We start from the raw sequence: 14,813 nt of genomic DNA, 5'->3' as shown, positions 1-14,813 counted from the left end.
ATTATCCTGTTATTGACCAGGATTGAAACCTCAACTTTGATTCTGGTAAAACGGTTATCATCCCCAGGAACAATACAGAGCTTCCCCTCCATGTTTCTCCTTAAAAGAAATGTCAGATCCTGAACCAGATCTAGTTTTATACCTAACTGCACTGAATGCCCAAAGAGTACTGCCAGGCAGATACTATTTCCCCATTTCAACAATGAGGACACTACGGCTCAAAGAAATACTGTTACCTACCCACAGTGCCTCAGCTGGGCTTAACGCTTATCACTGCCAACTCCTATGCCCTTCTATTCTGACCATTACACCTTGCTACCTCCCTGTCCTGTTCATTTTTCGAGGCCAAATCTAAGAAGCCTTCCCACACAGCCACAAGTGCACTCAGGTGTCTCTCCTATACATCTCAATTCTCAGACCACCTTGAATTAAAAACTTCTCCAAAAGTGACTAAATCCCTCAAAGGTCACAAAAGGGCTGAGTCTACTCTGTTGAGCCTCCCCCTTTCCCTGCAAATACACAGCTCATACAAGTTGCCACCCAACTTAATTTTAGGTACCTAGTCAAATTGAAAAGTGGAAGATTGTGTGCATTCCTAAACGCAGATGGCAGTTGTTGGGTCATCACCTAACCTGACCCTTCCATGCTGTAGCACTGCAAGCCAGGCAAAGAAAAACATCCGAAGATAGCCCAATACCACATATTTCACCCTCAAATTCTCAGCAAATATAAGCAGCATTAACACTTGCAAGCCTATCCAACTGCAAACATTTCTTGATATAACTATTAGTTACATTTAGTATTATTACTAATACCAGTAGTAACCAAATATCAAGTCCCATTATACCACATTAAAGCAGGACTGGGCCTGTTTGACTACTCAACGTCCGGGTCAGAGGAACACTGTCCCCTATTCAGGTGAGGGTGTGTTGTTCCTTACTCTAGGCCAGGTCTTGCAGACACCAGGTCTTGTGTCATCAGCATGCTTATCTCCTGGTGATACAAACTGCTCGTGGAGCTCCAGTCAAGAGCATCCAACTGTGTGGACTGCTCCCAATACCATAAGCCTCACTGCAAAGACAGGCTTCAGGGATGAACACAGAACCCTTCAAGTGGGCAGAGAGTGATCGAAAGATTAGTAAAATTGAGGAATCTCACAGTGGACTGTGTAGACAGTATCCACAAGCCCACTTGATTTCAACTGTCTGCCACTCAGCAAGCACAGGGCTGGCTTGTCCAAGTATAAAAGTGAGGAGAAGAGCAGAGTGTGCAGACTGGAAAACACAGGATTGCTGACATTTTTCTTTTTTTTTTTTTTTAGCTAAAAAATCCATTGCCTTTGGAAGAAAAAGGCTGGAAGTTTATAAATCCCAGACCACAAACTCTACTGCTCAATTTTAAACAAGAAAAAAACGTCTGTTGCTCTTAAACTGTGACAACAGAAAATAGTATACTCTTCATTCTAGATTAGGGTAAGGGCCCACCATTGTGCTTCTTCCTAGTTAGGGCAAGAATCAGTCTTCCTTACCCAAACAAAACTCGTACTACCAATTCCGTTTACTAAATAATAAAGTTGCCTGGGGGCAAATTAGGTATCCTATAAAGAAGCTAAAACTCAAAAATTTTTTAAATCAGACACATGCTAGTTAATTAGTACTATGTTCTGAATCCAAAGCCCCAAGTGTTACTATTTACTATCACCTACTGTGCAGTACATATTAAGAAACAAGAACCCAGAAAAGAAAACAGAACCCATCCTCTTCTTTCAGGGCAATTCTGCATTTCTCGCCACGGTAGTTGTCTGAAAGAGGCAGTTCTAAAAGAATTCTAACACAAATGTTATAGATCTGTGCATGCAAATTAGTGCCATATTATTCCCAAAGAGAAATTTTTATAAGGTAAATCAGGATTTTATCAGATACCAGGTTTGAACTGTCCATTCGACACAGTTGCACCCTCCACACAGAAATACCATTATCACTCAAGAAACAGAGCTGCAATAAAGTCACGCATTAGGCTTTTCCCCCTATAAACCAGGAAATAAATGCTTATGGATCCTACAGCATCTGAAGTGACTAGGGGAGGAGGAGTTGGGAGAGAGGAAGTGTGAACTATTATGGCAAATAAAGGAATTCCACACAAAGATACTCTTCTAATTTATATTTTATTGCATTATGAAAATAATACATTTGGCAAAGTAATCTAGGCTCCAAATTGAAATAAAATAAAATTCCGAAGGAAGTGTACTGATTTTTTAAATGTGAACTATTTGATGTATTCTAACCAATACATACTAGCATCCTTATTAGGCCAATAATCCAATAAACCTAATTATAATAATTCCACATAAAATTACAAGGTGTTTTTGCATTCATCCATTTTATTAGCACAAATCTCGAGAGAAGTGAGCTTCGTTTGATCAAAACCAATGTAATTAAACTCCTGTTCAGAAGACAATTTGAAACACTACCCAAAATGTGTATTTCCTTTGGTTCTACAAGTTGCATTTCATTCTTATCACGTTACATTTCTCATAATCAAACATTGTAGCAGCTATAGATTCTGCCCAGTACCTTTATAAGTAATCTAGTATATTACATTTACATTATTTGAAAAATTACTGATTTTACAAATGCAAAAATGCATAAATACATGCCTATCTACACCACCAAGACAAAGTACTCTGAACCTCCATGCTTTCACAGGCTATACCTTCTGGCGCAGGATTTCTAGGACGCCTTCCCAAGCCAAAGGGTGACAGCACCCTGATGGGGAATCCCACTGCTCTCTGTCCACACGTGTGAAAGGTGTAGTTACAATAAACCCTAACTGGATTAAACTTATTTAATAATCAACATTTAAAATAGGACATTTTCCACTACTCATCTCTGTTCTGCTACATTTTCAGACCTGAAAAGATGTATTTTCAAAAATGTACTAGGATAATGTTTTCACTTTTTTAAAAGGGGAAAGTGCTAAAAACATCGTACATATACACTCTGTATCCTCATCAGCACTGAAAGTCCTTTTCACATGTTGGGTTCAGAGTCTAGATTCTAACAGGTAAACAATCTGCTCAAGGCCAAAAAAAGAAAATAATTATTTTTAATCACTGAGGTCTTGATGCTTCATTTAGATCTTTTAATGACTTTGCTGATGTGTTAAGAAAATGTGCCTAAAATTAGCCTTTAAAAGATTCGCATCTCAATCAGTTACTATTAAAACTCGTATTTTCATTAAGCAAAGTCTGTGTAAGTGCACCTATGCATACTTGCGGAAATCTACTTCCAAATGGGCATCAATATCTTAAACCAGCTGAACAAGGTTTCCCAGTTTAACTACAGAAGTATTCCACCTATCCTAAAGAATATATCCCATGAGCATTCTACAATTATCTGTATAAACAGCAACAAGTTTGATCTATGATCAACATATGAATATCTAATAAATATTAAAACTATTAAACTATAGATTAAAATGCAGATCTCTCATAGAGTTAAATGATGGCATTTTGGTACATTCACCATTATTGTACTTTATTTAATAAAGAAATACATTTGCCCTTGCAAAAATAGCAATTGCAAGTTTACAAATAAAACCACAGACCTTAAAATCATGTTGCTAAATCTTCAACTTATAACCAACAAAAGTAAACTGATTTGTTTACAAATGGTCCATGGCACAATTAAAACCAAAAATATCAAAGGTCACAGGATCTTCAAGAATAGGTTTATTGACAATAATTTCATAAATATTCTAAAGAAAAGTTTAAAATTTCTAAACTTAAAATGTTTATAATCTGTTCTCATTGGCAAAATATCCCTCAACAAAATAATAAGTCACTACAAATGAATGTCACATTTAAAATTTGCTTCATTTTAACATTTTTGCAAAAAATTTTCTAAAAATTTACAATGTGTGATTTTTTTCTCCCCTCCTGGACGCAGTAAATCAATATGTAGTTTTTATGTCAACTATTAGACATATTCATAAATATATCTAGCTGCTGTGAACCTGACAGTCAAGTCAGTCAGTAGTATATTACCCTATAAACATAAACGGAGCCCAATTTGGTAATTATAGCAATTTAAGTAGTCAAAATGCAAAAGTTGTAATTGCCACCCACATCACCCCAAAGATTATGATACAGTGTCAGAAACTGTTTGCATCAGTTTTCTAAGTTCATTTGTGTAATTCAGATATCTGAAACTAAAAAAGGGATTCTTTTGTATTTTGATAAAAATGTACTCGAATATTTCATAACATTAATATTTATTGCTTTATATGAATACTGTATTGAAAGCCCAAGCATTCAGTTTACACACAGAAATTATACAATTATATACCGCTTCACAAAGGCAGTGAACACATTACATTCTACAAAATCTACTTTACAGAAATTTAAAAATTCTAAATATCAAAAGGTACAGCTGAAGAAACAGGTATAAATTTGGCAGCCAGTAATTTTGACAGGGAAGTTGCAGCTTGCATGACTTTAAATATGTGAATTTGAAAATATTGAGTTTAGAGTAATCATTGTGCTTTGTGTTAATCTGAAAAATATAACACTGGCTGTCGAAGAAGCATGTTCAAAAATATTTAATTCACTTCAAAATGTCATACAAATTATGGTGGTTTCTATGCACCCCTAAAGCTTCAGCCATTTAGCTCCAGTACATTACTATAGTAATATATTAATTCTTCCAGTACAGTGGGGTTTCACACCAATGACATTTGCATACTCTAGAATAATTTAGAAAGAAATGTGTAATATTCACAATGTTCAGAAAAGCAAGCAAAAGGTCAAGGAACCTGCCGGGTTCTTCTGAGATGGTCTCATGTCAGCATTCATTCTACAAAATAGTAAGCTAATGTTTGAACACAGTTTCCAAGATAAAGGATATTTTCTCATAAATAGTGAAGTCTTTTTCTCAGGCACCTCAGAAGTATACAAAAGAATTTTAGTTTGAACAGATCTCTTGGAATGTGTTTAACCTGGTATTTCAACAGACTTATTTCCAGGGTTTCACAAGGGCCAGATTTTATTTGAATTACTCAGAAGAGAAACTGAAACTGTCTTCTGAAAGAGGTGAACTCAATCATTACCAATAGAAAAAGTATCCACTGTATTCATCTCTTATAGAAACAGAAAAATATAACATTTCCCCCCTTAGAATAATATATATATATATGTGTATATATATATATGTATATATATATATATATGTATATATGACTTAAAGTTCCATTGTACATAGTCAAACAATAAAATCTGGAAACCAGCATGAAACCCTATAATTCACATGTTAAAATGTTGAAACTATGACCAAAATATGAAAACTGCTAGAGCTGTCAGAAAGAGACAAGACAAAAAGACTTCTTGCATATGTATAAACTAAATGTGATCATCTCCAAAAGGTTTTCAAAATTATAATTATTACCTTCCAGTTTAAAAACTTTAATTCAAAAAAAAAAAAAAAAAAAATCTATACACAAACCACTGATTTGACCAGACTGAAAAAAAAAGTCAGCGGTAAGCAGGACCCAGAGGAGCTGATATTCACAGTTCTTACATGTACAACTCTTTCAGGATTTATCCCATAAAGTACTTTATTTTACAACCTGCTTCTCTTGTAAAAACTAGAGGTCCATTTTATTACATAAAAGTTTTATACAGTGTAAAACCAGAACTGTATGTAAAATACTGCATCTACATGTTTCTAAATAGTTAGTCTTGTTCCATTGGTTCATCTGTGACTTCTGTGGCTTCTTCGTCGTTTTCCATAGATGATTCTGAGAGAATCTCTCCAGTTTTACTGGAATTGGATCCTACTAATTCTTCTGTCTCATGGCAATCAGAACCACTACTTACAGGGCCTGTATTTTCACTACCTTCAGAATGTAAATCTTTCTCAGCTTGAGTCAGATCAGATTCTTCCATTTGATTATTTTCCTCAGAAGTCTCTTCATTCACAGTTAAGGCATCATCAGATTCTTTTTCTTGATTTTTTCTTTCTGGAATCATTTCTCTTGATGTCATAAAAGACTCTAAAAATAAGCAAATGTTGTTGTAGTTAAATTTTATTTTCAAAATACCTCCACAGTTAAGTTTCATGAATTCTGATATTCTACAGTTCAAATCCTATCCCCTGAAACTCAGCAGCAACTACATACAGGTGGCAGAAAAGCCCAACATCAGCATTATAAGGAGTTCCATTACGTTAAATTCTTTCACGCAAAAATGAAGTACAAGAATTTGAGGATCTCCTTACTCCACCCTTTTACAGATGGTCTCTAAATACCTTCTTCTTCCTCTTCATCCTCTTCTTCATCCTCTTCTGTACAGTGCTGTCTGGTACAACTACTTTCCTTGTCTTTATCCTGAGATGACGACGATGTTTCTGTTTCTTCTACCATAACCGAAGAAATTTCACTGGAAGATGTTTGGCTGGCTGTCTCTCTGACTTCACTTTCTTTGTCAAACCTCAGTCTTTTTACCTCATGCCCCTCAGCCTCCACAGAATCTTCATCTGGGTGTTTATTTTTTACAGGGCTCACTGAGGAACCTTCGGATTCAGCGGTCACAGAGTCACTGTAAATGTTTTTTTTTAAAATGCCATTAGTAAGATTTTCTTCATCTTCCACATTCTCATCTCATTTTTAAGGTCTAGTAATTTTTAAAACTGTATTTCACTGTCAAAGTTAAACTGTACCATCTGGGCAAAGAGAAACACAACACAGTAATTTCGAGGGAACCTCAACTGTTTAATGAGTATTTCCCACTAGAACCAGTCAACAAGCTGCATGACATTTCTGTTCAATTCTGCAGTAAATGGCTTCCCGTAACATAACTACAAGTCCTCCAGACAGATATACTCACTAAGATTGCTCACTTGTTTTGTCTGCTTTCCCTTAATGTGTTGCAGAAAACGGGATATAAACCAAAGGTTTCCTTTAATAATCTATAATGAGAAATAACTCACTAAATTTCAACATTTCAGGTTACTTGCAAAAACAGAAATAAAAAATATCATGACTTTACTTTCTTAAGACCCTACTATAAATAGGATCTCCCCAAATTAGCAGTTTTCAGCCTTTTCTATGATCATCTTCATCATGTACTAATACTGGAAACTTCCAGAAGCCACAGTGCAGAAGTGCTCCTGTAAAACACACTAAAACCTTTCTGTGTTCCTCAAAACAACAGTAAATAGTAAATAATGAGTGCTGAAAACAATCAATAAACGTCAACCTTTTTTGAAAACATGTTTGTTTTAAAATATAAATCACATACAAACCTGTGATTTTTGTCCTCATTTTGCTGTAAGTTTGACTCTTTGCTGTCTGCGCTCTCAGGCAAGCCATTTGTTGTCATGGGGACTGACAAAGAAACCTTTGGTCGATTAAGCGGCCTGGGTGTTCCAGGCCCATTTATATTAGACCTATGGTAAGATAAATGAACATCATTTTCTCATTTTTGTAAGAGGTCACCCTCCCAAAGTTTGCTTATATATACACATCACAGAAGTATTTAACTTTGACTTTTAGATTTTGGGTTACCAAATTAATTTATCCTGTATCTTCCACAAAATGCCCAATTTGTAACAAAGTATACTGAACCTGTTGCTCAAAATTAGGAAAATGCAATCTCTCTGGATATTAAAATCAATAACCTCACCGTTCAGTGTAACTTGGTGAATTTCCAGGAAACATAACACCATTCATTCGATTTAAACTATTGGAATTGTTTTTCCTAGGAGAAAATTAAAAAAACACCATTACAGATCATTTAGTTCTTTAATTTTGGTAAGAGCCATGGACCTAAAACATCTTTTAAGTAAGATCTCACGGTCACAGAACCAAACAAAAAGACTTCTGTGAGAAACAACCTAATTATGGGATTACCTTAATATCTCATTTCCCACAGGTTTATTCTTGTGAGAGTTCTAAAAACAAACTCACTGTTACTGCCTATGGAATCACAGACGTTTTATAAACCCAGTGTTTCTCAACAGGAGGCAACATCATTCTCGCAGCTCTCCTTCCTCCAGCCCACAGCCCCAGGAGACTTCCGACAATGTCTGAAGACATTCTTTGAGGAAGCAGAAGGACCCTACAGGCATCCAGTGGGTAGAAGCCAAGGACAGAGCTTAACTGCTGTAATTCCCAGGACATCCACTCAAAACAAAGGATCAATAGTGCCAAAGACTATGTCTTAAACTGATACATTAATTTGTTATATAAATCTTGACAACTGGAAATACTTTTCCATTATGAAGAGGAAACTCATCAAGTAGCTATCCCAAACCTAGGAGTTTTGCCCTACAAACACCATGGTAAGGTATCTAGAATGGGATCTCAGGGTTCTGAGCACCCTGACAGTAGACAAATCCACAAATGTAAAGATTACAGTAAATTATCAAATCACTTTAATCCACATCTCTTTATCAGAAAAACATAGAGGTAATGTCATTGGTAATATTCTACTTGGGTAGTAGGTAATATTCTACTGGGTAGTAGGTTCACAAGTATTTATAAATGTTATCAAGCTTCATTCCATCTAAAGTAAATATAACCTATTTTAAAGACTAATAGAAATGATACAATTATTAGAATATACAGAAATGCAAAAATCTATATATACTTACTCTGAAGAAGGGTATACACAGCTAACAACCATCACATTCTGTAATAACAAAAGTTCTTGCTTTAATGTGAGGGAAAGCACTACAACATAAAGTTTAATCATTTGTTTTTAATTTCTCAGAATCCCCCTGACAGATTAAGTTCCTATCAATTCCAATTTTACTAATACAAGGAAATAAATGGTTAGAAAGGATTAATCAAACAAGAGAAACTGAAACAACAGACTATTTTTTTTAATATTTATTTATTGTGAGAGAGCACGTATGTGCATGTGAGCGGGAGAGGGGCAGAGAGAGATGGAGAAAATCTCAAGTAGCCTCCATGCTGCCAGCACAGAGCCTGATGCAAAGCTGAATCCCATGAATCCACAAACCATGAGATCATAACCTGAGCCAAAATCAAGAGCTGGACGCTTAATCAACTGACCCACCCAGGCATCCCCAGACTAAACCTAATATAACCTACTAAACCATTTGCTTTTTCTGCCAGTATTATTTTAACTCTACTCTAGCTACTTTGGAGTCCTGACAGTATATCTATCAATCATACAGTGGAGCCACACTCTTACATTATATTGAAATCACTCCAAGATATTTAGAGATTCAAATACTTAGGCCAAGTATAATGAATTTCCTTATAGAGCAGTACCCAATCAGAAGCCTGATGTGTAGTAGCATCATATACCAAAAAAGAGCCTAAGAACTTTTTAAGAGTATAATCTTCCTGGTAATACAAACCTTATTAATAGTCAACATTCATTAAATGTGTATTGAGCCAGAGTAAGCACTTTACATTTGATCCCCTCCAGAACCCTGTTATTATCCATACTTTACAGATGAGAAACTGAGACTTGGGTTATATAACTAGTCTATGGTCACCCAAATCAAACACTGTAGCCCTGATTTGGTGAGAGGGCCACCCCTGGTACAACTGCTACAACTGCCTCTTCACCCAAAGATAGCCAAAATCTAATTGCTAAAAGTCCATAGGCTGAAAATAAGTACTGACGAATCATCTCAGTTTCCTGCCCTTCAGGAATCTTATTAAATTGAGGGCATGGAAGCTGCAACAAAATACATTAATCCAGTAAGGCCTTAAGATCTATTGTAAATCACTAAGAAATGGTTTTGGATTCCTGCTCCAAGGGTAAAATGAATTGAATCTGAATTAACTATGAACACTGAACTATGTTTTAGGATCAATCACAGGGAATTATAAACCCACTGGTCCAATCTTGGTTCTCATAGGGTTTCTTCACTGGTTCTTTACTCCAGACAAGTCAATTTCCTACTTTTCATTTCCTCAAACACCTTGATGTCTTTATCACACTGTTTCCTTTGTCCAAAATACCCTTCTCTTATAACTAACATCCCCTACCCACAAAAAAACCCAATGCTTTCTTCATTCGTAAGTCTGATCTACATCTTTCTCAATATCTAACTTAAATTTTTGCATCAGATTTTCCAAAGTTGTGCACCTCTGAAAGCCAGAAATAAATGAATTCCATGGGTAAACAAGTGTGCAAAACACAATTGAAGTTAAAATATCAATGCTAGAATTTTGCAGAGCCTTTAATGTGAATGCATACCATGAACTCTGAAAAGACAGTAAGGTGCTTTCCCCAAACTTAAGTGATCACAAGCCCTCCCTCTATGCCCCTCCTATTAAATCTCTCTCCAAAACTTAGTTTTTCCCAAATTAGGAAAACAACTTGGAAAAACTTTAGGTAGATTTCAGGAAGCCTATCTGAAGAAAAGATGCCTATAACAGCACTTACTCAATACTCTCTTCTGAAATACATTAGGCTAAGTTTAATATAATTCCAAAAATAAAATAAATACCTTTTCTACTCCTCTGAGAAATTTGTCTGTTCCTGTATAGTTTCTCCTTGGATCTGTTAGCAACTCACATAGTCGCTGAATAGTAAAAGGGATACTGCAAAAGAATATGATTTTATAGTTTGAGATCATTAATTATTAAGAGAATCAGGAACATCACTAATCTTGCTATTTAAAGATTTACCTAGTCATCTGGTATTAAGTGACAAAAGAAAATGTTACAATAGGAAGATGAATAGATGAGTGACTTAAAAATAAGCAAGACAATAAGTACACCTGTCTTTTTAATAAGAAAATCCCTTGTCTTAAAAAGTAATTAAAAAAAGAAAGACATTTTTGAAAGTTTCAAAATTGAGAAAAAAATTTTAACATTCTGAATATAATTGAATTTTAAGTTTACAAGAGAGGCAACACAAGTAATAATCAAGTTAAGGTTTATTAAATACAGAAGCTTTTCCTCAAGCATTCCTTTGCACACAAAGATTTCTGTACAGTGTCCCCCCCCAAAAAATGTAAATGTTTTGTTATCGGATGGAACAAAGCAAATAATTCAATAAAAAAGTATTATAAATAAGGTCCCGCTCCATAATTACAGTTTTATATACAATGTGTGTTTCATCAGACATAAAATACAAACACCATCATTTTGATAACTGCCCTATTAACTTTACCAAATACTTCAACCACAATCACATTTTCACTTGATCATACCAAATACAAAACTGATATACGTTGGACTAGTATCATTATATAAATGTAAAAAAATTCATCTCACATACTATTAGCATTCCTTAGAATTACAGTGTGAACAGCAAACATAAAAGCATTAGGACAAACAGCTAAAAAGTACAAACATAAACTTCAGACTTCAGTATTTGCCATTCAAACCTACTTATTCTCCTTAAAAACAATTACAAAACCTCGAATTAAGACTTAACATTCACAAAGTTCTTTACTGAGTATAGGCATTTTGACACAGTACTCTCCTCAACAAGGGAAAGCAGTGAGTGAGTAACAGTGCCAGGACTCAAAGCCAGTATCTCTAACCTGAAATCCCTTGTCTTCCCTTTCCACTATTCCAAACATACTTAAAATTTTGTTAATTGTCTAAATTGACAAACTATATTTGGTTCTCTTATTTTTAGCATCAATACTACCCTTATGTTCTTATAAAAAGTCCATATAAGACTTAGAACCTATTTTGAAAAAATATACATTTATTTATATGAAAACATTTTACATATAAGAAGCCAAGACTCAATCTTCTCTCAAGTAGCATCAAAACCTAAAACTGAGAAAGCTATCATTCTGCCAACAAAAGACTGAGCACGAACTAAAAGATGTGTGTGGCTGATGCCGCAAATACTCAGAAGGAGCTAGAAATTACAGAACTTCTCTGATGTCATCATGAATGCTAAAGGAAATGCCTTTGATTTCTGAGAAAGACCATTTCTTCCTTTTGAAAATACAGTCAGAATGGAGTATACAGTCCAAATTAAGAATCTTTAAAATGGAAAAAGGAAACAAGGCACATCAACAACGTTACTAGAAACAAGACAGTCAGCTTACACATGTGTTTTATTCATTTCTATAAAGACAACACAACTGAAAACCTACATATAGCTAATACACAAAACTGTTAACTACATTTAAACAATTAAAAAAAAAATCTCCCAAGCTACATATATAATAAACAACATAAATTTACAATTTGTCTTTCCTCAGATTTAACTGAAAGCTTAAGGGCAGGATCTCCTCCTACATATTAGGTTCAATATGTAAGTTATTTGTACACATATATATCTGAAATGCATTACCATCAGGGATTTCTGAATATTAACAGTATCTCTGTACGTCAGCCCCTCTTCAAGTTCATTACTTCCCAAACCTTGAACACAGTCCACCTATGCTATTCTAGTGACACTATAACTGAGTGGGTAAGTTATTAAAAAGAAGCAAATAGCACCCAAAGTTAAGAACAATCAAACAATACTTAACTGACAACTACTTAAATAGATGTTATATCTAGCTATCTTTTCCTCCAACTACATTTCTTTCAAGAACCAAAACCAGTATATTCTCTTAAATTAAAAATAGCTTTATGGGCACCTGGGTGGCTCGGTTGGTTAAGCATCCAACTCTTGATTTTGGCTCAAGTCATAATCTCGGGTTCCTGAGACTGAGCCTGCTTGGGATGCTCTCTCTCCCTCCCCCACTCACACTTTCTCTCTCATAAATAAACTTTTTTTTTTTAATGGAAAAAAATAAATAGCTTTAAAACATAAATATCTTTAAGCTGTTTGTTAACAATGTTTACCCTAAATGTTTTGCCTATTTTCTTTAGGAAGGTAAGTAAAAGTGTAGCCAATTAACAACACTGCATATGTTGGTAAATAATACTACTTTGGGGGCGGGGGGGGGGGGGAGCGTATTATATCTGCATAACCATGTTTGCAATAATAGCCTGTGATAAAATGAGTTTACTTCTTAGGCACCTTCTGGAGCTTTAAGAGTTATTTTACCAAGTGTCCAACAGATGGCACTAAAATGTCATATAACACCCCTACTCCTTACCTGAACAGGCTAAAATATAAATATTACTTGTAAATAAAAGTATGCACTGGAAACATTAATATAATCTTGATAACTCCAATGAAGGTCTCTTTACACACAGTTGTACTTTTTAAGTAAATATAAGCTAGAAATATTTACTCAGTAGCAGAGCATATAAGTTATCACAGTAAATGCTAATAAGATTGTACACAATGCTATCAGGATAAGCTGTATGCCAAGGAAGCAAGCATGAACCTGGGAACACTTCATCTGAGTTAGGTCTTTAAAAAAGAGGCCTAAGAATAAACCAGACAAATCCAAAATGAATGTTTGCTACAAAAACTGTTACAAAAAGCTTGCCTTCGGTTCCTTGTTTTCTTTTCTTAAGTAGGGCTCATGCCCAACACGGAGACCAGTGCGGGACTTGAATTCATGACCCTGACATCAAGACCAGCGGTGAAATCAAGAGCCAGATGCTTAACTGACTAAGCCGGCATCCCTCTTCTGTTACTCTTGAGACACAGCAAACAAAACCATTTATTCTAGCTCCTGTAAGTAAAGTTTTTTTCCAATAAAAATCACTAAACATGCTCGCTTCGGCAGCACATATACCAATAAAAATCACTAACTTAAGACCCCTGTGCTAAGAAGAAAAAAGCAAAAATGCACACAATGAAAAACCTAAACCAGAATCCCTAAATTTGGGGAAATGGGGTAAGGATATTCAATGGAACAATATACTGTAAAATATAAAATTTAGCAGAAAAATCTTTGTGAGGCAGGGAGTGCCTGCGTGGCTCAGCTGGTTAAGCATCAGACTTCAGCTCAGGTCATGATCTCACTGTTCCTGAGTTCAAGCTCCACGTAGGGCTCTGTGCTGACAGCTCAGAGCCTGGAGCCCACTTCAGATTCTGCCTCCGTCTCCTGCTCACTCTGCCTGTCTCAAAAATAAACATTAAAAAATTTTTCAAAAAAAAAAAAATCTTTGGGGTAATTTGAAATAAAAATGTATTCAGTTTACTCTGCAACGTATTACCTTATTTGCCCACCAAAGATAAAAACAAAGAATACATAAGGAACTGGGGGGGGGGGGATGGACTTTTAAAAAGAACATGATTAGCTAGCATTTTCCACTGTAAAAAAAAAAAAAAAAGTGTCTACAAAATCCAGCAAAACTTAAAACAAAACCACATTAAAGATCCAAAAGTGACAGGTTCTTTCAAAATGGCATTACTCAGAAACACTAGAGAACACTGTCAACCAGTCTACTTTTGATGTACAAAATTATATAGTGTAGTAAAAAAAGCATATTTGATAGCCCACTGGGAGACCATTTCCAAGTGTGTGTATATACACACACACAAAATGTAACATAACATAATGTATATAAACCACTTAACAATGCCTGAAATATTTTATAAGGTGTTCATCAAATCTTAGGTTCCATCATCATCCTGATCCCTTTCAATAATTAATAGAGACTAGAAAGCACAAACACTCCAAAGACCAACTACAGAGGAACAAAATCAAAAGTTTATTTGTCTTTAAAAATATTCCTTTTAATTCCAAGGAGAGCAACTAACCCTGATTAAAGAGGATCACACATTTTATATTAGCTACAGAGTATATCTTAATTTGACTGCAATCTGTTCCCATTCACTGAATTAAAAAAAAAAAAAAGTATCAAGTCCTACAGACCTGAAAGCTGTGAGAATTCAAGTATCAGGAAAGGGTCTGTACATGAGAAAAACATCTAAGCGAAAATTAGCAATTCAA

General features: G+C 35.1%; 1 protein-coding gene across 1 annotated transcript in view; it reads right to left on the bottom strand.

Moving 5' to 3' along the window:
* Positions 1-2,362: 2,362 nt before the first annotated feature.
* PPP4R2 (protein phosphatase 4 regulatory subunit 2) overlaps positions 2,363-14,813 on the bottom strand; it is a 53,882-nt gene continuing 41,431 nt past the window's right edge. The window contains exons 4-9 of the mRNA XM_030307249.2: positions 10,488-10,581; positions 8,649-8,686; positions 7,679-7,753; positions 7,299-7,442; positions 6,303-6,592; positions 2,363-6,048 (exon numbers count right to left, since the gene is read on the bottom strand). Coding sequence (XP_030163109.1) covers positions 5,729-6,048; positions 6,303-6,592; positions 7,299-7,442; positions 7,679-7,753; positions 8,649-8,686; positions 10,488-10,581 — 961 coding nt within the window. The 3' untranslated portion in view covers positions 2,363-5,728. The remainder of the gene's footprint in view (positions 6,049-6,302; positions 6,593-7,298; positions 7,443-7,678; positions 7,754-8,648; positions 8,687-10,487; positions 10,582-14,813) is intronic.

The sequence above is a fragment of the Lynx canadensis genome, chromosome A2, assembly GCF_007474595.2.
Source record: "Lynx canadensis isolate LIC74 chromosome A2, mLynCan4.pri.v2, whole genome shotgun sequence".
In the NCBI taxonomy this organism is placed as follows: Eukaryota; Metazoa; Chordata; class Mammalia; order Carnivora; family Felidae; genus Lynx; species Lynx canadensis.
The sequence above is the reverse complement of the archived record's forward strand: the minus strand, read 5'-3'. Positions and strand labels throughout refer to the sequence as shown.